At 37.2% G+C, this 24,294-nt stretch overlaps 1 protein-coding gene across 1 annotated transcript in view; it reads right to left on the bottom strand.

Annotated features, from left to right (window-relative positions):
- DSG2 (desmoglein 2) overlaps nt 1–24,294 on the bottom strand; it is a 56,016-nt gene that overhangs the window by 8,918 nt on the left and 22,804 nt on the right. The window contains exons 4-12 of the mRNA XM_004470237.3: nt 21,493–21,654; nt 21,208–21,352; nt 20,423–20,586; nt 17,827–17,964; nt 17,507–17,692; nt 10,668–10,939; nt 7,517–7,659; nt 6,954–7,181; nt 2,671–2,898 (exon numbers count right to left, since the gene is read on the bottom strand). Of these exons, the coding sequence (XP_004470294.1) occupies nt 2,671–2,898; nt 6,954–7,181; nt 7,517–7,659; nt 10,668–10,939; nt 17,507–17,692; nt 17,827–17,964; nt 20,423–20,586; nt 21,208–21,352; nt 21,493–21,654 (1,666 nt within the window). The remainder of the gene's footprint in view (nt 1–2,670; nt 2,899–6,953; nt 7,182–7,516; nt 7,660–10,667; nt 10,940–17,506; nt 17,693–17,826; nt 17,965–20,422; nt 20,587–21,207; nt 21,353–21,492; nt 21,655–24,294) is intronic.

The raw sequence follows: 24,294 nt of genomic DNA, 5'->3' as shown, positions 1-24,294 counted from the left end.
CTGACTGCAACAGTAAACAGTGCCTCAAACAGCAGGGCTCCTCAGGACTCCAGAGACATCCAGACACTATAAGTAAGACAAACAAACTCAGGAATTTGGCATCCTGTCAGTGGGTCTTACTCTAGATTTTATCTCCCCAGTATAACAGACTTAGACTCATTTATGAGTCTCTACGCATGGTTCTTCTTTCCCTTTTATTTGACCCTATAATTAGCACTTTACTTTTTAAATATATGTTCCAGAGACTTAAATCTTTGGTCCATTCATGTGCCAGTTGAGTCCTGAATCTCAGCAGAGTTGCAACACCTACCTTCCAGTTCACTGGACTCACCCAGGACAACTAACAAGGAGATGATGATGGACAATGCCCATCCCAAGGAACAGAGAGTATCTGGAACTGCAAGCAAGATAGTTCCATCCATCTGCCCCATAGGCCCTAAGCCCCCTCTTAATTAGAAACAGAGTGGGCATCACCATCCCCAAATCCTCAAGATTGGGGAATGAAAAATGGATTAAAATAGACTTATTATTATTCCATTATAGACTAATTTATTAATCTAGCAATCGAACTTTTATCATTGATAAAATGGCAGTGGCTACCAGAGGTTCTGAAGGGAGGGAGAGGGAAGAAGAGGTGTAATATGGGGGCATTTTCAGGATACTGGAATTGTCCTGCATGACATGGCAATGATGGATACAGACCATTATATATTTTGTCATAACCTACAAAATTGTGTAAGACAGTGTAAAGTATAATGTAAACCATAGTCCATGGTTAGTGGCAATGCGTCAACATGTGTTCAACAATTATAACAAACGTACAACACCACTAATGACAGTTGTTGTTAATGTGGACAAATGTGGGAGTGGAGAGGAGGTGGGGCATATGGAATCCCTATACTTTTTATGTAACATTTATGTAACTAAAGCTTCTTTAAAACCAAAAATTAAAAAAAAAAAGGTAAACAAAAACAAAAAAAGCAGTACAAGGAATCTCAGGGTAGAACACCTAGTCTAGACTCTAGTACCTACTAACTTGGTGAGCTGAGACACATCATTTACCATTATATATCTGTTTTCTTATCCATAAAATAGAGATAGTGGTACAAAAGTACATTTTAGGGACATGGATGTTGCTCAACGGATAGAGCTTCCGCCTACCATATAGGAGGTCCAGGGTTCAGTACCCAGGGCCTCCTGTCCCATGTGGCGAGCTGGCCCATGCGGAGTGCTGCCATGTGCAAGGGGTGCTGCCCCACACAGAGGTGTCCCCCACGCAAGGAGTGCGGCCCCACGCAGGAGTACAGCCCGCCTGGGAGTGGCACTGCCCACATGGAGAGCTGATGCAGCAAGATGATGCAACAAAAAAGAGTTACAGAGAAGAGACAATATGAAACGCAATGAACTAGGGAGCTGAGGTGATGCAAGAAATGATCGCCTCTCTCCTGCTCCGGAAGGTTCCAGGATGGATACCTGGAGCCACCTAATGAGAATACAAGAGATACAGAAGAATGCACAGGGAATGGACACAGAGAGCAGACAGTTGGGCGGGGGGGGAGTACATTATAAATCTACCACTGGGGGAAGCGGACTTGGCCCAGTGGTTAGGGCATCCGCCTACCACATGGGAGGTCCGAGGTTCAAACCCTGGGCCTCCTTGACCCCTGTGGAGCTGGCCCATGCACAGTGCTGATGCGCGCAAGGAGTGCCATGCCACGCAGGGGTGTCCCCTGCGTAGAGGAGCCCCACGCGCAAAAAGTGTGCCCCGGAAGGAGAGGCACCCAGGGCGAAAGAAAGTGCGGCCTGCCCAAGAATGGTGCCACACACACACACACAGACAACTTACACAACAAGATGATGCAACAAAAAGAAACACAGATTCCCAGTGCCACTGATAAGGATAGAAGTGGTCACAGAAGAACACACAGCAAATGGACACAGAGAGCAGACAACTGGGGTGGGCAGGAAGGGGAGAGGAAAAAAAAAAAAATCTATCACTGGCTTTACAAGGCTCCTCCTCTGTTGCTGGGATGGCCTCAGAGGAAGTCTACTGCCCATGTTCAGTAGTTATGGGGAGTGGTAGTCCAAACAAAACAGGCTCTAATCACTACAAGGAAAACAGGACTGGCTGGGAGCATCTTGTCATTGTTGGAAAGCAGGGAAAGCACTGAAAGGGTCTTGCTACTGTGGGCACTGGTGAAGAGGGAAGCCAAGCAGGGGGCAGGGAGGCGGCAGAGCTGTGAGTAATAGGCATAAATCGAGTTTGTAAATCTGTAAGTCAGATTTGTGCCAAAAGTCTTTCTTGGAGCCTACTTTGTGCAAGGCACTGTTTTAGGAGTTGCGAATCCAGCAGTGAAGAACAGACATAATTTCAGCCCTCACAGAGCTTAGCACAATGGGGACAAGATTTATGCTGAACTGTAGCTGAAGAACATGCATGACTTTAGCTATTTAAATCAGGAGATGATACAATTTCATAAAATGAAATTCTCAAGAGTCCTACAGTAAGATATTGGTGAATTTATCAAACATCAATTATTGCTTCCATAGTCACCCTCAAAACTGCTCTAGTGAAAAGAATAAAAAGAATAATGTCTAGCACAGTAACAAATCACTAATAGTGCACTTAAATTAATAATAGAGCAAAAAAGTGGCTTTAAAAATACTTACGCAGCAAAAGCAGAAGGGCAAAAATAATTAGCGCGATGGCTGCAGGTCCCAGGCCAACGCTGGCGTCATGTAGGGCCGCCACACAGCCACTGCCATCCAGACACTCACAGACTGTGAGCCTGAGGATCTGGTTTTCAGGGCAACTGAAGCCGTGATTATCTGTAATCAGGAAGTGAATTTCACTTCTCCCAAGCTTTCGTTCATTTTGTTGTAGCAGCACACTGGTACCTATATGGGCAAAAAGAAATAAAAAGGAATGATTACAAAGGAAAGGGTGAAATTAAATTACAGAAATGTTCTTTAATTGCTAATAATATTTAGTGTCATTTATAAAATTTATTGTTCCCTAACTCCCCTACTGAATCTATATTGTGTGCTTGCATAAAATTAGTCCATTGATTCCAAATATGCAGTTTAATAGAGCAAAGGGTCAGATTTGGACACCTTATTTTAAAAAATAATTAATTTTAACAAATGTGCGTTGTCTACCCAATGCTAGGAACTGTTCCAGGCACTAGGAATATAGTGACAAACAAGGAATGAAGAATTAATGACATTTCCATTGAATGAACTTTATTTTACCATTGAAAAGAACTCTATTAAGGCAATTTTCAAACAGACTAAAATAGAGAAAAGAGTATAATTAATCTTCATAGTACCAGTCCCCAGTTTTAATAATTTTCAGTAATAGTCCAAGCTTGTTTCATCTATTTCCCCTTCTTTTATTTCCCAACTCTGTATTTTCAAAGTTTTGAAAAATTTCAAACATACAGAAAGTTGAAAGCATGTTAAAATGAATAGTGAAATAATGCTTCCCCAATTGTTTACACATTTTGCAACAATACTCTCCCTCTCTATACTTCCTTTTCTTGCTGAACCATTTCAAAGTAAGCTGCAGACATCATGACATTCTTCAGCATGTATCTTTTAAGGACAAGGTACATTACCACTCTCAAGAAGTTCATTATAGACATAATATTATCTGATATGCAGTCCATATTCAAATTTCCCATTGTAATTATGTCCTTTACAGTCTCTCCGTCCGTCCTTCTTCCTCCCTCCCTCCTTTCCTTTTTTCCCTTCTTTTCTTGATCTAGATCCAATTAGGGGTCATGCAATGCATTTACCTGTCACTTTAGTCTCTATTAATCTATAACAGTTCTACCCTCTCTTTTGGTCTTTCAGAATCTTAACATTTTTGTAAGCCAGTTATTTCGTAGAATGTCCCACACTTTGATTTTGTCTTGATTGTTTTCTCACTATTGGATTCAGGTTATACATTTTCGGCAACAATGTTAGATAGGTGGTGGTGTGTGAATGACTTTTTAATCTTATTTTTACTTTGTCCGTTCCTTCCCCACCTTTAAAAACAAACAAACAACAATGGAACAGATTCTTCTTATTTTAAGGTCCAAATTTTATGGAATTTGGCCTATATCATGAGCATAGTAACTTATTAAATCACTCCCAAAGCTCTGGGGAAATGAGAAAAAGATGTAATCATTCATTTAAGTATGAATTTTCAAATAGAACTCTTGAAAGAAAGCAGGAAAACAAGGCCTGGAAAAATACAACTAAATTAATTTTTGGCTTGGTGGGTGGGTGGGAGATAGGGAGGGTATGGGAGGGAAAAGTCTGAGGAGGTGCACAAAGGGGACTTTCACTTTATGAGTTATGATAAAAAGTAAAAAGTCTTGACTCATGACTAACTGTTAGTATTCTTTATATTTTAGGTGACAATTACAAGGGTGTTCTATTAGTTTCTGGAATTCTCTGCATCTAAAAAGTAATCTTTGGATAATAATAAGTGTGGGTTGGGGTGAAAAATACACCAAATGCAAGATCCTTTGGCTAGTAGTAAAATTTTGAGAAGGCTCTTTCATCATTAGATAATGTTTCACAAAACGCCAAGGTATTTGTGGTAGGGTGAGGTATGAGAGCCCTGTATGATGTTTTGCATGTTTGTTTTGTAAATTCATAACTATTACTCTACACTTATTGTTTATGTATGAGCGATATACTTCAATAAATTAAAAAATAAACCATTAAAAAATCAATCTTTGGGGAGCAGATGCAGCTCAATGAAAACAATGAAAACAAATGAAAAAACCCAACTCAGGGGAGCTGATGTGGCTCAGTGGTTGAGCAACTGCTTCCCACATGAGGTCCCAGGTTCAATCCCCAGACCCTAAAAAAAAAAACAACTCAGGGCTTCCTATTATAACACTCTAATATGTATATACTTAAGAGTTTCCTATAGTTTTATATTCTTAAAACTATGGAAAAATTTAAGAATGTATTAAGTTCAAACATCTTTATCTTTAAACAGAAAATTCATTTACATATCTGGAAAGGCAGCAGAGCATAAAGGTAGAAGAGACTCCTGAGTCAGACTGTTTGGGTTCAAATCCTAGCTCTAGCTTTTATTATTGGGACCTTGGGAAAGTTAGTAAAACTCTCTGTGCCTTCATTTCCTTATCTGTAAGATGTTGACAATAGCAGTACCACACATCCATGCTTATTGATATTAGTAAAGTGCTTAGAACAGTGCCTGGCATATATTAAACATCACATTTTTGTTGGATAAAGTTATGTCTTGGAATCCCAGCAAGTTGAAAGGCAATTTAAGTTCCATACAAAGCACAGGCAAATATCTTAGCCAAGGAAAGGCAAACTCCAGACAAGCATTCAGCCTGGGTGAGAATCTCAGACTTATGTACTTGAGTACAAAATCAGATACTGTAAGCAAGGAGACCTTTCAGATTTGTAGGACTGTGACTTAATTATCATATAAGGGGGTAACAAACCACATCCTCTGGATGTCTGCCACCATAGGGCTTATGAGCTGAACCCATGATCTTAAGTAACCTCAAATAATCAAGATGGTAACTAATCCCTATGGGAAGGTAACTAGTTAACTGAGGGCACAGCTGTCTTCTTTAAGTAAGTACATAAACCTCTGGAAGACTGACAATTAAGTACACAACTATTTAAAGACATAATCTTAAAATTTTTCTGTTGAAAAGAATCTTGTATTTGTTATTTTTATATATTTGTAATATTTCTTGGAAAATTAGACCTGCTAATATAACAGCTTTGTAACTCCAATTAAAAATGTGTTGTGTAATTAATTTAGACTTCTGGTTTTAGGTTTAAATATCACCAGTTTGTGCAGTGTTGGAACATGAATTTCAGGTTCACTGTATCTAAAAGTTTAACTTATTGGGATTTTAGAATATAATTCAGATAACTGAAATACATACGGAGGAAACCAAATACACTGGATTTATAAATGCAGTTTGAATTACTGAAGATGTTTAATTTGCAAACTGGAGCAAATGTTATTCAAAGTCTCATTAAAATGATTATAAAATGCATTACACTAAAATAACTAATGTGTTACACTGTAAATTAAGAGAAACTTGGATTTTGAATTTGAAACTTTCCTGAAATGGACACTATTTATTTAAAAAGTAGTCCTCTCCAAAAATTAATCCAAAGAAACAAAAAAAAATTTTTTTAAGAAAAAAAGGAAAATAAAAAAAATGAAATAAAAAATAAAATAAAAAACAACAGGAAGAAAAAGAAGAAAAAAGAAAAAAGAAAGTAGTCTCCTGGATAGACTTTTCTGCATACATTAACTTCCCTGAAGGATACCAAAAAGCTCACATTGACAAGAGTTAAGTCTGGAGTGAGGAGTCAGACAGTCCCTTTTTAAATACCGTCTCCACCTCTTACCAAACCAACTTTGACTTTGAACAAGTTACTTGACTCTGTATAAGCCATGGTTTCCTTAGCTCTAATCAAGGAGTAATATTATAGGATAAGGATTAAGGGGAAAAAATGCATATATATGAAGGGCTAGTGGAGTGCGTTGCATATAGTAAGGGATCAATAAATGCTTTTATTAATGAAATTACTATTACATACTTTGGGATCTTTAGAAGGCATCCACTATGATTTTTGTGCTTAGAAATGCAACTTAATCTTCAGCTTAGAGGAAAAAACTACTACTTCAAGAACTACATGGAGAATATCCAGCTACCTTCCAAACAGATTATTTTTCTTCTTTTGCTCATGTTATTGCAAATGGGTATTTGCTATAAAGATACTAAAAAAAGTTACTGTGGCTGTAGGTTCCGAACCTCATTTTTATAATCTCCACTTAAAAACTGTACTGGAGATACAATTTGAGAAAAAACACAGCCTATATCATAGAAATTGTTAGATATTTACTGCGACTAATATTTAGATTTTTAATGCAGTCCAATCATTTTGCTTACTTTCTTGGTGTAGTATTTTCCAGTTATTTACCATTCCAGGAGGCTTGTCAATGACAGAGAACATGAAAGGCTCGCCATTTTGGGGCCCATCAAGGTCTTTCGCTGTAACGTTCACATACGGTGCGTCATGGCAGACAACCTGCACTGGGTTCACCAGTGTAGGACAATTATCATTGATGTCTTCAACAGTGATAACAATGGTGCCAGTGATGGTTTTTCTAGGATGGTCTGAAAAATAATAAGAATTAAAACAAAAACATTCTGGCCATATTGCTGACAAGGGACACTGTTTGAACTTTCTGGTCAATTTGGTACAAAGAAGGCATACTAACAAATTAGGACACTTTATGTCTAGATATTTAGACCAAATAAACTCTTCTAATCAACTAAATAAGTAGAATAAAGGTGTGCCCATTGGAGAGAGTTTTCATAAAAGATCAAAACAAAAATCTCAGTTGCTAGAAAATAAAAAGCTAACAGAATAATTTGTAAACTGGAGCAATGCTATTTGCTTGTATACACACACACACAAAACCAAGAAAAATATCTATTTAACAAATTACCTTCTGATACAGCCATAATCTTTGAAGTGTAGGTACCATTTCGGACATATCTGGATTCAAAATCAGGAATTTTTATAAGTTTAATTTCAGATGTGAAAGAATCCACAGAGATCCAATTGTCTATGTCTTCCAGTTTTGTATATCTGTTATAAAACAAGTACATAACTAATTTTGATCTTTAGACAAAGTGGGAATCTCTAACATATATAGGGTCTACAACTCTTTCAAGCTTAATTTTTCCCTCTTCATATATGTTGTTCTTGTTGTACACATCACTTTTGAGTATTTTTGATTTCTTGAAGCTATCCTAAAAGCCCCTCATCTTTACTGCACATTACAGTACTTTGGAGCTTTTCTTATTCCTGAAATACACCCAAGCCATTTGTGCAAGGGTGATTCCTGGCTTTCTAATCCAGAGGTTTCTAAGCTGTGCTGCCAAATTTCTTTGCTACAGCTTTCAAAGTAGTTTTCCTTAAATTTGGGGTAAACATTTGGAGAATAACTTAATTACACAATAAGAACTTGTGGGGAACAAGTGGCTTTTACATCCTATTTATTGGGAAAGTTATCAATGTTTAAACATATCAACTTAAATAAAAACAATGGTTGCCTTAAATGTAATATTTTGAATTTGGAGATTTTTTAAATTGTTATTGGCTTTGGATTTCTTTCATGCAAAATTGGTTAAGAGAGAAAACAATGCTGATAAAGTGACTTCAGGGTTTCTTTCTCCAAAGTGTGGAACAAGACAGCAAAAAAGGCAGCAAGGATAATGCTCCTATTACAGTTTCGAATATATGTGATTTAATACCATCGAGTCTAAAACATAACCAAATTTTATTACAGGTTCTAATATTTGTAAACATGATGAACTGCACCACGCTGCTATGTGTTTTCAAGTACAAGTTGAATAGCAATGACTGCGGAGTTGTTTTTCTAATTGTCACCTAAAGCAGTAGCTGTAGAAATGTTAAACTAAGATTTTGCATCTGGAGACACCTTCATAAATTTGTCATTTACAAACTTTTAGGCTCTGAATATCATGTAGACCAGAGAAAATTAAAGTTCAGTTTTAATCACTGTTCACTGTCAAACTTCATCAAAATGCTTTAATTTATGCTTCAATAACCCATGTTCATTCTTAGCTTTATTTTCAGATGTTTAACTCTTTGGGAAAATGAAGTCTAATTTCAGGTTGAACTTTCTCATGCTTAATCTCAGGCTAAAAGTAAAGGATATTTGTAAAGTTTGAATAAAATCTGTTTACTCAAAAAATAAAGAAATAAACATAACCAAATAGAAACCATGTGTATATGTCTTTATAGCAATTTTATTTATAGTGTTATTTTTAAAAATTCCAACTATACAGTTGAATTAATCATTTTTCTGCCTTGTAATATTTCTATTAGTAAGTAATATATTTGGATTTTCACAAGCATTTCTGAATTTCATGTCTGGAATTCCAAAGCTTGGACTCAGTTGCCATTAAGTATTTCCCAACATTTATAACCACAATAAAGTCAGAATCTTACACTAGACACCATTCAAAGTAAGATGGCAATTTACATGTTACATCAAATTTCCATAAACAATTGATGGATATGGACAGTCTATGAAACAGTAAATAACGCCAAAGTTATGGGAATGATTCTTCTACTGTCCTTATCAGCATTTCAAAATAGCAACCACTAATTAGTTACATCTCATTACAATGGAAAATAACTTAACTTAGCTGTACTACAATTCCTAGTATGTAAAACAAGAGGTGTGAACTTAATCTTTAAGATCATCTCTTATGTAAGCCTCTCAGGGGACAGAAGTGAGGAATTATTATATGGGAAATTCAACCTCAGTTCTGGGGATTCAGTTAGGGCTGCTTTGGTAGGTATGGGGTTGTGAAAATAAAAACTAGACAACATAACTCAAGAGAAGCAGAAGTGGCTCCTGTAGAAAGGGTGGGTCAAAAAGAGGAGCACAATGAAAACACAGTGGAAACAGTTAACATTATTTTGGAACATGGTTACAATGACACTATAGGTTGATAAATTCCATTAAAAGGAGATTCACAAAAATAAGAGCTTGAAGAGCTTCGTCCACATCCCCATTCTTGCTAGAGTAGGCGATGCCTTTAAATACAATGTTCTCTGAAGCGTGGGCGTGGAGGCACCCAGGCTTGAGGCAGCCAACAGAGCACCTCTGGGAATCCCAGCAGGAAGACATCCTTTAAGTTCAACTGGAGTAACTAAGTCAGGCGTTCTTAACAAGGAGTCTGTGAACTTAACTGAAATTAAAAAAAAAAACCCACAACATTCTTGTGCGGATGTGTTGATGTGGGTGTGATATATTTATTAAACAATACACAGTATAGTGTTGACTTCATAAGGGGCCTGTGGTTTTCACCTGACTGGCAAAAGGGTCCATGGAACAGAAAAGGTTAAGAACCCCTGACGTGTAACTAAAGGTCCTTAAGTAATAGCTCTGGAGAGAGTATTCTCTCCACGGCAAGGCTCTGAGAGCTAAGATGTAACTTTACTTTGAAAGTTTAACAGTACCACAGAAATCAAAGATGGCACTACAGATGAGACATGTGCATCATGGCTCTGTGGGCACAATCCAGTCCTTCTCAGCACAGCGGGAGCACCCAGAACGTTCTCAATAAATACATTCTGATGTAGACCACCACGATCAAGACAGACAAACTGAAGACTAATCCCAAGATCTATGTGCAAAACTAATTTCCCCATATTCAAAAATGTTATGCAACTATTTCTCTTAACTAAATTCTATAAAATAGAATTTAAAGTACATTTTATTGCTTCCTGGCTCTTCTATACTTTCAGGAAATAAGACAGATTTCAGAAAATTTCTAAATTTTTCCTCTCTTGCTTTTTATAGTCTTTTCTAAACAGAAGCGCTTCTGAAATTAGCGACCCAGCCTCATCCTCACAGGTGTACAACCTGAAGGAAGGGGAGTCGTGAAAATTCCTTCTTGGGTTACAGGTACAGGTTTGGGAGATTCAGTTGACAGAACTTCGGGGAGTTATAATGCTGGGATGTGGAGGAATGAAGTGTTCAAATTTCATTATGAATTTAGAAAACAGGCATTTAAAATACTTAAAAATGAGGAAATAGATTCATAACCATCTCTTACTTTACACGGGCTAGCTGTCCAGTGTCTTCATCAAAAGCTTGGAATTTTCCAATTATTTGGCCTTGGCTTGATTTATCCAGGCTCAGGCTCTCGTGAACATGAACTGAGACTGTGCTGCTTTTAAAATGAATGCCTTCTTTCACATTTTGTACTTTTACTTTGATGGGAATGGATACAGGCTTATATTTATTCTTAACAGACTTGTGAAAAGCGGCTTTATTAGTGACAACAATACTGAAGTCAAGATTCTTCATCTCTTCATAATTTACTTCCTAGAAAGGCAAAATCAAACAGGACTCTTACTTAGAACATAGAACACACATGCGCACATATACATGTATGGTTTTACTGTCAGATATTAATTTAACACATGGGAAATATAGCAGCACTCAGCATTCCAGCACACTGATACCAAGCAATTAAAAAAAAACATCATTTTTGATATTCATACAGGTTAAGGATGTTTACTAAGCATTCCCAAATTCATTTTTAAAGGGTCAAAATCCTTTAAAAACATGCATTATCTTTAATATGAAGTGGTTTTTTTACCTAATGGAAAAAATAAATGAACATTCATTGTAAATTTTATATTCCTTAAAATGTGTTTCATGAGTTCTAATGAATAGGTATTGGTAGCCCTGCCCAGCCCTGTCCAGTCTATCCCCCTAATATAGAGTCGCATTTTATATTAGTATATTCAAAACTGAGAGCTCCTGGAGTAAAGAAAACTGTTCAATTTTGTTAAATCCAGCGATTTTCATGTTTGTTTAAGCAATGAACCTGTTCTCCTCTACCCTCCTTTTTAGCATATCGATTAATATTTGGTTTGCTCTTAAAGCTGTAAATGATAAAGTCCTCCTAATACTCTGTTCTTCGTAAATTGTAGTTATTTATAATGTACATTTGATATAACCTGTCCATCATTGTATAGATTTATGTTCCAATTTTTTCATTTTTCAAATAAACTCCATGGTATCCTACTATTTAGACATACTTAACTAACTTGGCCATTGTATTACAGGATATTTGGGTTATTTGCAATTTTTAAATATAATCAACATGGCTCAATATTTTTATACAAATTATTTTTTTCTCTTTTCTGCTACATCCTATTATAAGAAGAATTACCTACCCAAACTATATTTTGTTCCTGTTGGATTTTATTTCTAGTGTCGCACTGTGGTAGTTTGGACCTAGGGATCCCAGATAAACATGTTCTTAAACTTAATCATTCCTGTGTGTATGAACCCATTGTAAGTAGGGCCTTTGGATGAGGTTCCTTCAGGTACAGCGTGGCCCAACTCAGTCGGAATGGGTATTAGAATTATTACTGGAGTCCTTATTAGCAGAATGAAATTCAGACACAGAGAGAGCAACAGAGGGAACAACCAGAGGCTGAACTTCACCACAACCTGGAAAATGTAGTTCTTCTCCTTGCAGTTTTCTGGCTGGTCAGCAGACAGCACTCATCAGCTAATATTTTCTTGGAGATTCTTTCAACTGCCACTTGCCGGTGGTTCTGATCTAGCCATAGCCAAGATTCAAAGCTGTGCCTGCTGACCAAATTCACTGAAGAGAAACCAATTTCCGCCTTCCACAGAGCCCTCTCTCCCTCTTCCCAGGGAGGAAGGCATCTGTTACCCTCTCAGTTTTCTCTCTTGCCTAATAGTTTTATTTCATAGCTCTTCTTTGATTTTTGGTTCAAAAGTTCAAAGACTTATTCAAAGTCTGTAAAACCGCCCACTTAAGTTATCAAAATCAGGCCAGGAACTCACTAATGGAGCGCACATCTGCCATCCCCCGCCCCTGGAGTTTGCGTCAACCTACGCTGACCCTAGAACAGAAGACCTCAAAAAACCAATCACAAGTAAAGAAACTGAAACAGCCATCAAATTCCTAGCAAAGATGAAAAGCCCAGGACCAGAAGGATTCACAGGTGAATTCTACCAATCATTCAAAGACGATCTAATAATACTAATTTTGCTCAAGCTCTTCCAAAATAATTGAACGGGAAAGAATGCTACCAAACTCATTCTATGAAGCCAACATCACTCTAATACCAAAACCAGATAAAGATACTATGAAAAAAGAAAATTACAAACCAACATCTCTAATGAATATAGATGCAAAAATCCTCAACAAAATACTTGTAAGTCAAATCCAAAAGCACATTAGAATAGGTATATACCACGATCAACTGGGTTTTTTATTTGTTTGTTTTGTTTTGTTTTAAAGACACTTTAAGTCTGAGACTTTCGGCATGTGCTCTAAGGAATATGGGAAGCGAGTGGACCCCTGAAGAAAGCTTTACCTCAACCTAATACAGGGGACTCAACCTGGGATTTGTGCCTCTTGGTAATACACACAGGTCACAACCTTTCCACCACGGAACAAGCCCAAGGCAAGGGCTAAGACTGATCAACTCGGTTTTATCCCAGGTATGCAAGGGTGGTTCAACACAAGAAAACCAATTAGTGTAAAAAACACTATGAATTAACTGAAAAAGAAAAATCACATGATCCTCTTGATTTACACAGAAAAGGCATTTGACAAATATAGCATTCTTTCTTGATAAAAGCACTTCAAAAGATAGGACTAGAAGGAAGCTTTCTCATTATGGTGAAGTATATATATGAAAAACCTACAGCTAGCATTGTACTCAATGGGTGAAAGACTGAAAGCTTTCCCACTAAGATCAGGAACAAGACAAGGATGCCCAACGTCACCACTGTTACTCAATATTGTGCTACAAGTTCTAGCTAGAGCAATTAAGCTAGACAAAGAAATAAAAGACACTCAAATAGAAAAGAAAGACGTAAAGTTGTTGCTTTTTGCTGTTGATATAACCCTATACCTAGAAAATCATGAGAAGTCCATGACAAAGCTACTGGAACTAATAGATGAGTTCAGCGAAGTGGTGAGATACAAGAGGAAGTGAGGAGGAAGTCAAAGAAAAAGATTCCATTTTAATAGCGACTAAAAGAACTAGATATTTAGGAATAAACTTAACCAAGGACATAAAGGACTTATATTCAGAAAACTACAAAACATTGCTGAAAGAAGACCTAAATAAATGAAGGACATTCTGTATTCATGGATTAGAAGACTAACTATAGTTGCCAATTCTACCAAAACTGATTTATAGATTCAACACAATCCCAATATAAATCCCAAGAGACTTTCTTGCAGAAATGGAAAATCTACTTATCAAATTTATTTGAAAGGGTAAGAGGTCCCAAATAACCAAAAATATCTTAAAAAAGAATGAGGTTGACTCTCACTTCTGGACTTTAAAGCATGTTACTTAGCTACAGTGGTTAAAAAAAAAAAAAAGGGTATGTACCAGCATAAACACAGATGTACTGACCAATGGAACCAAATCAAGAACTAAGAAATACACTTGCACATCTATGATCAAGTGATTTCTGACAAGGCTATCAAGCCCACCCACCTGGCCACAAACAGCATATTCAACAAATGTTGCTGGGAAAATTGGATACCCATATCCAAAAGAAAAAAAGAAGACCCCTACCTCACACCTTATGCAAAATTAGCTTAAAATAGATCAAGTTTCTAAACACAAAGTTATAAAATTTCTTGAAGAAAATGTAGGGAAACACCTTCAAGATCTTGTGGTAGGCAGTAGTTTCTCAAACCTTACACCCAAAGCATGAGCAATGAAAGAAAAAATAGATGGGACCACCTCAAAATTAAACACTTTCGTTCTTCAAAAGACTTCATTGAAAAAGTAAAAAGGCAGCCAAGTCAATGGGAGAAAATATTTGGAAACCACATATCCAACAAGGGTTTGATCTCCATGTTATATAAAGAGATCACACAACTCAATGATAAAAAGACAAATAACCCAACTGGGCAAAAGACTTTAATAGACATTTCTCCAGAGGAAATAGAAATGGCCAAAAGCACATTAAAAATGGTCAACATCACTAGTTATTAGGGAAATGCAGATCAAAATTGTAATGCAATACCATTTTACACCTTATAGATAGCAATCATTAAAAAAAAACAGAAAACTACAAGTCTGGAGAGGATATGAAGAAATAGGAACATTCCTTTACTGTTGGTGGGAATGTAGAATGGGAAAGCCTTGGTGGAAGACAGTTTGGCAGTACCTTAAGAAACTGAATATAGAACTACCATATGATTCAGCAGTCCCATTACTAGGGATATATTCAGAAGAACTATAAGCAAGGATGCAAACTAACACTTGTACACAGATGTTCATAGCAACATTATTCACAATTGATAAAATATGGAATAACGCCAAGTGTCCATTGACTGATGAATGGATAAACAAAATGTGGTATATACGTACAATGGAATACTATTCAATTGCAAGAAGAAATGAAATCGGGGTACATATGACAACATGGATAAACCTTGAGGATATTATGTTGAGTGAAATAAGCCAGACACAAAAGGTCAAATATAGGATGGGCTCACTAATCTGAACTAAACACAGTATTTTTGCAGCAATGGCAAAGAAGATATATCAATTCTAAGGGACACCAACAGGAGGATTTAAGGGGGTATGGGATTTTTCCTTTTGGAGGAATGAAAACATTCTAAAATTGACTGAGATAACAGCAAACTCTACGATGAAAATGAGAGCCACTGAGCAAACACTTTAAATGGATTGTACAAAACTTGGGGCTGTAGAACACAGGGAATCCAGTGGTGGAAGATGGACTGTGGTTAACAGGACAGATATGAGAACATTCTCTCATGAATTATAACAAATGTATAATACTAATACAGGGTGTTAATAATCAGGTGGGTTGGGGGAAAATACACCAAATGTAAGCCTTCGGCTATAGGAAGTAATATTTTGATATGCTATTTCATAGTTTGTAACAAGTTTCACAACAACGCAAGGTGTCTTGGTGATGGGGTGATGTATGGGAGCCCTGTATGATGATATGCATTTGTTTTGCAAGTTCACAACTTTTACTATTACTTATTGTTTATGCATGTTCGTGTATGAATGATATACTTCAATAAACTTATTTTTAAAAAAGGGGCATGAATAGATATATATCAAGTGGTTGAATGCCTGCTTCCCATGTATGAGGTCCTGGGTTTGATCTAGGTACCTCCTAAAAACAAAACAAACAGAAAGAATCAGCTCTCACTGGGGAGAAGATGTAATTTTGTGGCTGAGTGCCTGCTTCCCATGTACATGGTCCTGGGTTCCATCCCCGGCACCTCCTAAAAAATAAACAGTTTAAATGTATACAGAGGGAAGTGGACTTAGCCCAATGGATAGGGTGTCCGCCTACCACATGGGAGGTCCGCGGTTCAAACCACGGGCATCCTTGACCCATGTAGATCTGGCCCATGCACAATGCTCATGTGCGCAAGGAGTGCTGTGCCACGCAGGGGTGTCCCCCGCGTAGAGGAGCCCCATGCGCAAGAAGTGTGCCCCGGAAGGAGAGGCACCCAGGGCGAAAGAAAGTGCGGCCTGCCCAAGAATGGTGCCGCACACACGGAGAGCTGACACAACAAGATGATGCAACAAAAAGAAACACAGAATCCCGGTGCTGCTGATAAGGATAGAAGCGGTCACAGAAGAACACACAGCGAATGGACACAGAGAGCAGACAAGTGCGGGGGGAAGGGGAGAGAAATAAAAAATAAACCTTAAAAAAAAAATGTATACAGAAGCCTATTGATAAATGAGGCTTATATTTATTACCATGTAACTTCAGGTTAATTTTTCTCTATTCTACTTTACATTTATATCATTATTTCTTTTCCTATTGTCAGATTTTTAGTCTGCCACATATTAAGTTTTTGTAAAAATGTGGAAACTGCTGGAATTAAGCCTTATCTGTTTCTGACTTAATGAAATAGTATTTTGAAAGCTTATAGCTTTGCATTTTATTTAGTATAAAGGTAATTCTACCACAAATCATTTAGAAATACACTGATATTCTTCCTTAGTTATTCTGTTAGATAACAATCCATCCTGGTTTTTTTTTTGTCTTTTGTCTTTTAATTCTGTGGGTTTATGAGTTTTGGATATATAAGACTCACATGCTTATTAACACTAGTTCAATTTTTCCTTCACTTGATTCAATTAAGCAGAAGATGTAGAACACTGCATTTAAAAAAATGACCCTAAAACCACACGTGGAGTTGTTAAAAAGGCAAGTCCCTGAGCCCATGCAAATCAGACTTCTTGATGATGGGACCAAGAATCTGCATTTTGGGGATGTAGCCCTAGTAGGTGATTGTTAAGCACATTTAAGTTAACAGGCTAATTGGATTAAAGCTTTATCAAGTTATCCCAGCTTTTGCTTTTAGATATTACTAGGAAGGGTTGTCTTTACTGTTAATTGGAGCAAATACAAGGTATTAAGGGATACCGAGTAGAGGCAAGGACTCATGATGTGTAAGTGCTATAGTCAGGGATGGGCTGCAAGCAAGACAAGAAGTAAAATAATAATGATGTTGGTATCACACTGTGTGAATACAGTTAGAGGCCTCTGAGCAGGACCATCTAAAGATAAGGACCGAAAAAGAAGGAAGGAGGGGCAGAAGAAATGACGTCGCTAGCTGTGGTCATAACATGGAAGAGATCATCTTGGTGCATCTACATCAACAGGTTTGGTGCTATGGAAACAATGCGGCAAATCCAAGTTTGAACTGTAGGGTGACAACTTACTAACCAGAGAAATTGGGCAAGGTAGGATGGCTCCTGTTTCAAACAATTGTGATGCCAATTAATTATGTAAAGCACTTATACAGAGTTTGGACTCAAAAAACACTAGTTTCCTCCCCTGTACCAACTTCTCCAAGCCCAGTTTTGAACTTACCTTAATTAGGGTCACAATCCCTTCATTAGTTTTAGCATCAGTTTCTATATGGAAATAACCTCCTTCATTTCCTGATGCAAATGTAAAGTTTGCTAACCAATTATCAGAGCCTATTTCATCTGCATCAAACACTTTTATGCGCATAACTTCTACATTGGCTTGATTTTCTTGAATCATCCCTTCATACTGCAAAACATGAACACATGAACTTTATTTTAATTTATTCTATTTATGTATATCTTAATGTAATACAAATGTACATAATATAATTTTTAGTTAGGACTAAAATATGAATAGGTATATTATAAAATAATAGTTACCATTTCATTTTCCACTTCAGGTATATTGTCATTGACATCCAAAACATGAATTTGAACTTGAGCTTGTTTTACGGGTTTATTTGTTATTTGTCCATTCCCATCTGTTGCTTCTACTGTCAAAGTATAGCTGCTGTGTTCCTGTAAGCGCAAAGAAGAATATCAAATGGGGTAAAAATGAATCGCTCTCAAACCTGCCTCTCTGGTTTTAATTCATGTTATCATCAAGGGAATGGGCCATAATTTTTTTTATTCCCAAATAAATTCCATGACCCGCTGTTATTTATGTGAAGATGTTGTTTATTTGTGTCATGACTTTTACAGAAGGGCAGAAAAGGTCTTGAAGAGTTGTTGATAGTCAAATTCTTAAATGTGTCATTGGTGATATAAGGAGATAATTCTCTCCTTAAAAAAGTCTGTGGACAAAGGAATACTGCTTAAAATATAGTTTATTCTACGCTGGAGATGATGGCGGGACTGGACAACTTGTTTCTTTCTGCTCTACTCTTCATTTTCAGTAAAAACCCAGAAAACTTGGCCAGTGAAGGCAAAACTTTATAAATTTGCCCAGACATCCTGAGTGATAAGGTTCTTAGAGTACAAATGTGTCCTAGAGAAAGAAATATCAGAAATTACACAACAGGGAACTCTTCTCTTCCCATCCTCCCTTAACTATGGTTCCACTCAAGGTGGCAAGAGCTGAGCATCAGTGCTGAGCGCAGGGGTCCTGTGTGGGACCCAACATGCTGTGAAAGGAGGAAAGCCAAGGCTCTGGGGCCAGGTGCCTGGACTCCAATCCTAGCACTGTCCCTCATCAGCTGTAGATGTTGGGCTCACACTTAAGCCCTCTGACCCTCATTTTCCTTATTCGGATAGTACTTGGATCTGCCTCGCAGGATTTCTGTGTGGATTAAATGAGTTAAGTAAATTAAATTAAATTAAATTAAATGGGCTTAGAATAACACCTGGCATACAGTAAATGCTCAAAAGAACACAGCCATGTTTATGAGCTGAACTTGCCACACTTCAGGAACAGCAGCTTTTAAAGAATCACACTATGAATTCCAAACAATACTTCTCCATTCACTGCCTTTAGCATTGCCTAGCAAACAGAACTGTGACTGGAGAGGCCTCAAGACAGTGCTGTCCACATGTTATTTTAGATTTTCCAGGAGCCACATTAAAAAAAGTGAAAAGACATGGGTGATATTAACTTTAATGAATGGTATAGAGTAGAGTAGGTATAGAGTAGAATTTGGGGAGTTATAAAATTCTTTAATTTTATAAAGATCCCAAACGGAAATTAGGCACAACCCTATTCCCCTCTGAGCAATCATTTTTCCAAGTAACACTCAATACGCTGCAGTTGGATAACTTATGCTTAATGAAAATAGTGTACTTCAGATCCTTAACATTTTACCTACGTACACTGTTAAAACCTTTATGTATTTAGCATCCTCTTTATTGTCTACCTCCCCTTTACATCTGAAATTTTCCCTTTGATTTAGAAATGAAAATTGTTTTAGAGAATCCTTGCAGCCTTTCTAGAGAAGCTACTCAATTTTTCCTCCAGTTTGGTATTTACAGTAATTCTCCCTTTTACAAATATTTTTATTCTCCTAACTAGGACTTCTATTTTGAACATTTTTCCCCTGTCCTTCCATATGCATTAGAAGTGGAGGAGGCCCTTGATGTTTCATTATAGAAACACAAGTTGAGGAACACTGCCTTTAGCACTGCCTAGCAAACAGAACTGTGACTGGAGAGGCCTCAAGACAGTGCTGTCCACACGTTATTTTAGATTTTCCAAGAGCCGCATTAAAAAAAGTGAAAAGACATGGGTGATATTAACTTTAAAGAAATGTATTTTATTTAGCCAAGTATGGCTAAAATATTATCATTTCAACATGTAGTCAACATAAAAATTATTAGTGAGCTGTTTTACATTCTTTTTTCATATTATGCTTTCCAAATCTGGCGAAAGCTTTACACGTAAAGCACCTCTCAATGTGGACCAGTCATATTTCAAGTGCTCAAAAGCTACGTGTTTTGAGAAGTGGTTGTGGCTCAAGTGATTGGTCTACCATATAGGAGGACCCAGTTTTGATCCCTGGGGCCTCCTGGTAAAGGCGTGCCTGCGCAGCAAGTCAGGCCTAACAGTGAGTCATGCAGGAAGATGATGACACAACAAAAAGAAAGACAAAGGGGAAAGTCAAGGTGAGACGCAACAGAAACCAGGAACTGAGGTGGTACAAGTGACAGAGAACCACTCTACACATCAGAGGTCCCCAGGATCAAATCCCAGTGAATCCTGGAGGATAAAAATGAGAAGAGAAAAGAAGAAACAGACACAGAAGATCACAGCGAATGGTCACAGGCAGCAAAAAATAGCGGGGCGGGGGGTGGGGGTAGGGGGAGAGAGGTACATGTGGTTAATGATTACCACGTAGGACAGCACAGCCCTGGAGAAGGATTATTTCAAGAGTTCTCCTAGGAATGAGGAATATCAAGCAAAGTAGAAAAATAAGAAAAGAAATCAATAGAAAGGAGAAAATAGAAAGTGGATAGCTTAAAAGGCAGACAACATAAAATACTTTACCTCTCTGTCCAAGGTAATGCTTGCATAAATCTCTCCTGTATCTTTCTTTACGTGGAACACTGGAGGATAAGAAGGCTCCTGAGATACAATTTTATAGGAAATTTTAGAATTTGGAGTGTTGGGTTCATCTGCGTCTGTTGCGCTGATTTTCATCACAAGAGTATCTGATATCAGAAATAAATAGGTCCAAGATGCAACTCAACTTTAAGGATATATACATACATTAGTTTCTTTTATTATTTCAGCTTGTCCCAAAAAGGATTTCAAGTGCTTACCAAAATCATGTACAGTGTAAGATTTTTTAAAATTTAAAAAAAATTTTGAAAGATACATAGATCATATAAAATATTACATTAAAAAAATGTGAGAGGATCTGATATACACCCCACTCCCTACCCCCCCAATCCTCCCACATCACCAAATTCTTTAATCAGTGTGACACATTCATAGCATTTGATGAATACATTTTGTAGTACCTCGTGGACTGCAAGTACTACTCTCAGTTTTGCCCTCCTCTTATCTTTTCTATACCTATATGCCATTCGCATTTTTAAAAAAATCTTCATTTACATACTGTTTATGGTAACTAGGGGAAAGAGAATGCCATGTACACTCTTTTGAACTTATCGCATGAAAAGGAATTCTAAACCTAAAGCAGTAAGTGTATTATTATTTATCCTGTGGGTAATCCTCAGCTTCTATTAAGGTAAGAGATTTGTTGTTCAGTCCCACAATGGGGATAAAATGTCCTCGGGTGTTCATTCACAAAAATAATAGAATCTTACCTACGGCGCTCAGCTCTTCAATCGACCCAACAAAGACATCCTGTGTGAACACTGGCTCATTGTCATTAATATCAAGAACTTTAATTCGTAAATCTAATGGTTTTTCCACGTTGTTTCCTTTTTCATCCAAAGCATAACCTATTAGCTGAAATTAGGACATAAATAATAAAAGAGAATTAGAGTTAGGCTGAGGTAACTACTTACCTTAATAGCAAATCATAAGAAATCGTAACTATTACCAAAGAAAAATTACAGAGTAGTAAATGCAGAAAGAGTTCCTCTTACCATAAAAATTGGTGTTTCTTCTCGATCAAGGATGCTGGTCACATTCAATTCTCCGGTATCTTTATTGAAGGTAAATATACCAAAAGGTGGCTCTGTAATCCCTTGTCCAGCGTATCTGTATGTGATTTTTAGTCCTCTTTCTTCTGCAACATCAGAATGTATCTAACATAAAAGAAGTGAATACCTAAATTAAATTCTCTATAATTTACATGTATATATTTTAAATGGAAAATCTGCCCTGAAGTTGTCATGCCATTGCTAAGAGAGAGTGGATAGCACAGGGCTTAAGAGCAAAGGTGTATCAGAAGACCTGGTTCTACTTCTGCCTCAACCACTTACTAGATATGTGACGCTGACAAAGTTACTTAATCTGTGTCTCAGTTTTCTTATCAGTAAAATGGAGAGGATAATATTAACTCTTAAGGTGAGTGTGAAAGTTAAGATACAGTTGGGGTACATCTTTCGGGGGGGGGGTAAGGGAGTAGATGCCTTAGCATAGAAGGTGAGAATAGAGTCAAAATCCCCTCATAAGTCCATCTGAGTATCTGGAAAGTATGAGTATGATATCCTTCCACAAAAGGATTAAAATAGACGAGCGCCTTCCTTCCCGGAATGCTTCAGCAATTAAATAATGCTTTAATTGCAGGTTCTTCTATAGGTATCATCTTCATTCTCTATCAACAATTGAATCCATAACTCTAATTCCTCATTAGTAAATGTTTCTCTGTGGTCCCCCATTAGTTGCTCAATTTCTTTCTTCAGATATCATTAACTCTATCACCACCTATTGGTCTGGCCAATTCTTGTCCTGAAACCTCAGTATTAGCTGCACATTCTTCCCATAGTTTCCACACATGCACTGTGGAGGGGGCTGCTACTGATAATAACCAAAGGAACAGCATAGGGGGTCTCCAATCTCCTGCTACACAGTCCTGCTGCTCCTGCAGAGGAAAGGTGAACCTGAGGAAGTCCCATGATTACTTTTCACTGAGCTTCTGTCTGTCTTCCTCTGTGTGCTTCTGTCTGTCGGGTCTGCTTCCCTTTTTTTGTCAAGTGCATACACATACATGTATATGCATGTATTTATACATATATATTACAGTATTTATACAGAATATTATAGATCTTTATGTACTGATAATATGCATTAATCTCACTTATGTTTAAAAAACAAGCCTGTGTATGAACACATTTGTTGGTCTGTGTGTATATATATACATGTACACATGTAAGAGTATATACAAACTTGACAATACTACCTCTAGGTAGGGAATTAGGAAAGCTGAGGAAATTAAAAAATACCTTTTGCTTTTCACATAAATTTTACTCTTAACAATTTATGTAATTAAAATTAGTAAGAACAGCTAACACTTATCAAACCCAAAGTATCAATGTACTTTACGGAAACCTATTCAAAAAAATGTGAATGATTCATATCTCAAAAAAAAACAAAAAAACAAAATACAACAAAAAAACCTTGTTGCATGTACATATACTATTAGGTAAAGTCTTATTTAAAAATCAGGCTTTTATGAAACTAATATTGAAAAACATTGCTGAAAAAAATTGTCTTCTATTGCATAGTTACTATTTCCTTTAAAGGAGCTCTTCATATATAATGTACATAAGATTGGAAAGCTGACATTAAAACTTAGACATGAGCATTTATTCATTCATACAACTGTTTATCGAGCCCCTCCTCTTGGAGCTTACACTCTATTGAGGGAGACAGACAATTAGCAAACAATGTAAAAAATAACACCCAGTAGCGGCATATGTTATAAAAAAAAGAGAGAAATGGGGATAAGGGAGGGTACTATTTTAGAAGGAGGGAACCCTGAAGCAGAGGCCTGACGATGTGAGAAAGCAAGCCATCAATTATCTGGGGACAGAAGATTCCAGGCAGAGGAACAGAAAGTGCAAAGGGTGGGAAGCTGGAATGAACTTGGCAAGTATGGTCAGTTTGGGGGATGTAGCAGAGTGGGAGATGGACAGTGAATGATAGCAGCTGAGGTCAGAGGGGAAGACAGGGTCAAGAAATCATGTAGGCCCTTGTAGGACAGGATAAAGAGTTGATTTTTCCACCGCACTGGGAAATTATTGAATGGATCTCACTAAGGGGGTGAATATGCTTTGATCTGTCTTTTCAAAAGATCTCTCTTGGCTGCTTTCTGGATAATGGATGGTGATGAGGTGGGGGTGGGAGGCTGGCCAGAGTGTAAGTAGGGAGAACAGGGAAGAGGCTCTGTGGAAATGCAGGTCAGAGGTGACAATGGCTTGGACTAGAAGGCAGCAGTAGGGTTGGAGAGAAGTGGGCAGATTTGAATATATATATTTTTTTGTAGAACTGATAGTACTTGCTGTGTTTTTGACTTAAAAAACTAAATGGAATCATACTGCCATTTACTAAATAGGCAGGACTTATGGAAAACAGTTACAGGGGAAAAATCAAAGCGTTTAGGTTGGTACATGTTAAGTTTCAATACATTTTAGTAGCATTTCTATATGACTTATTTTTATAACTGGTGCACTTTGAAATGGGGGTATTAATTATTAAGCCAAGATACCAGGCACAAGGACTGTCTCAGGCAAACCGGGAAGTATGGTCACCCTATCTATTAGATATTAGTTTCTTTTCATTCTGAAAACTACTTTTTATGATTCCATCCTCTTGTGAATACTATAACACTCTCAGTGTTTAAAAAGATTAAACCAGTGACAGATTCCTTAGCTCTTTACTGGTTCAAAGCCTAAAGGACTATAGATTTTCTCCAATGATGCTGCATCTTCCAGAATGGGAAA

Source organism: Dasypus novemcinctus, chromosome 16, assembly GCF_030445035.2.
Source record: "Dasypus novemcinctus isolate mDasNov1 chromosome 16, mDasNov1.1.hap2, whole genome shotgun sequence".
NCBI lineage: Eukaryota > Metazoa > Chordata > Mammalia > Cingulata > Dasypodidae > Dasypus > Dasypus novemcinctus.
Note: the sequence above shows the minus strand (reverse complement) of the source record. Positions and strands in the feature narration are given on the sequence as shown.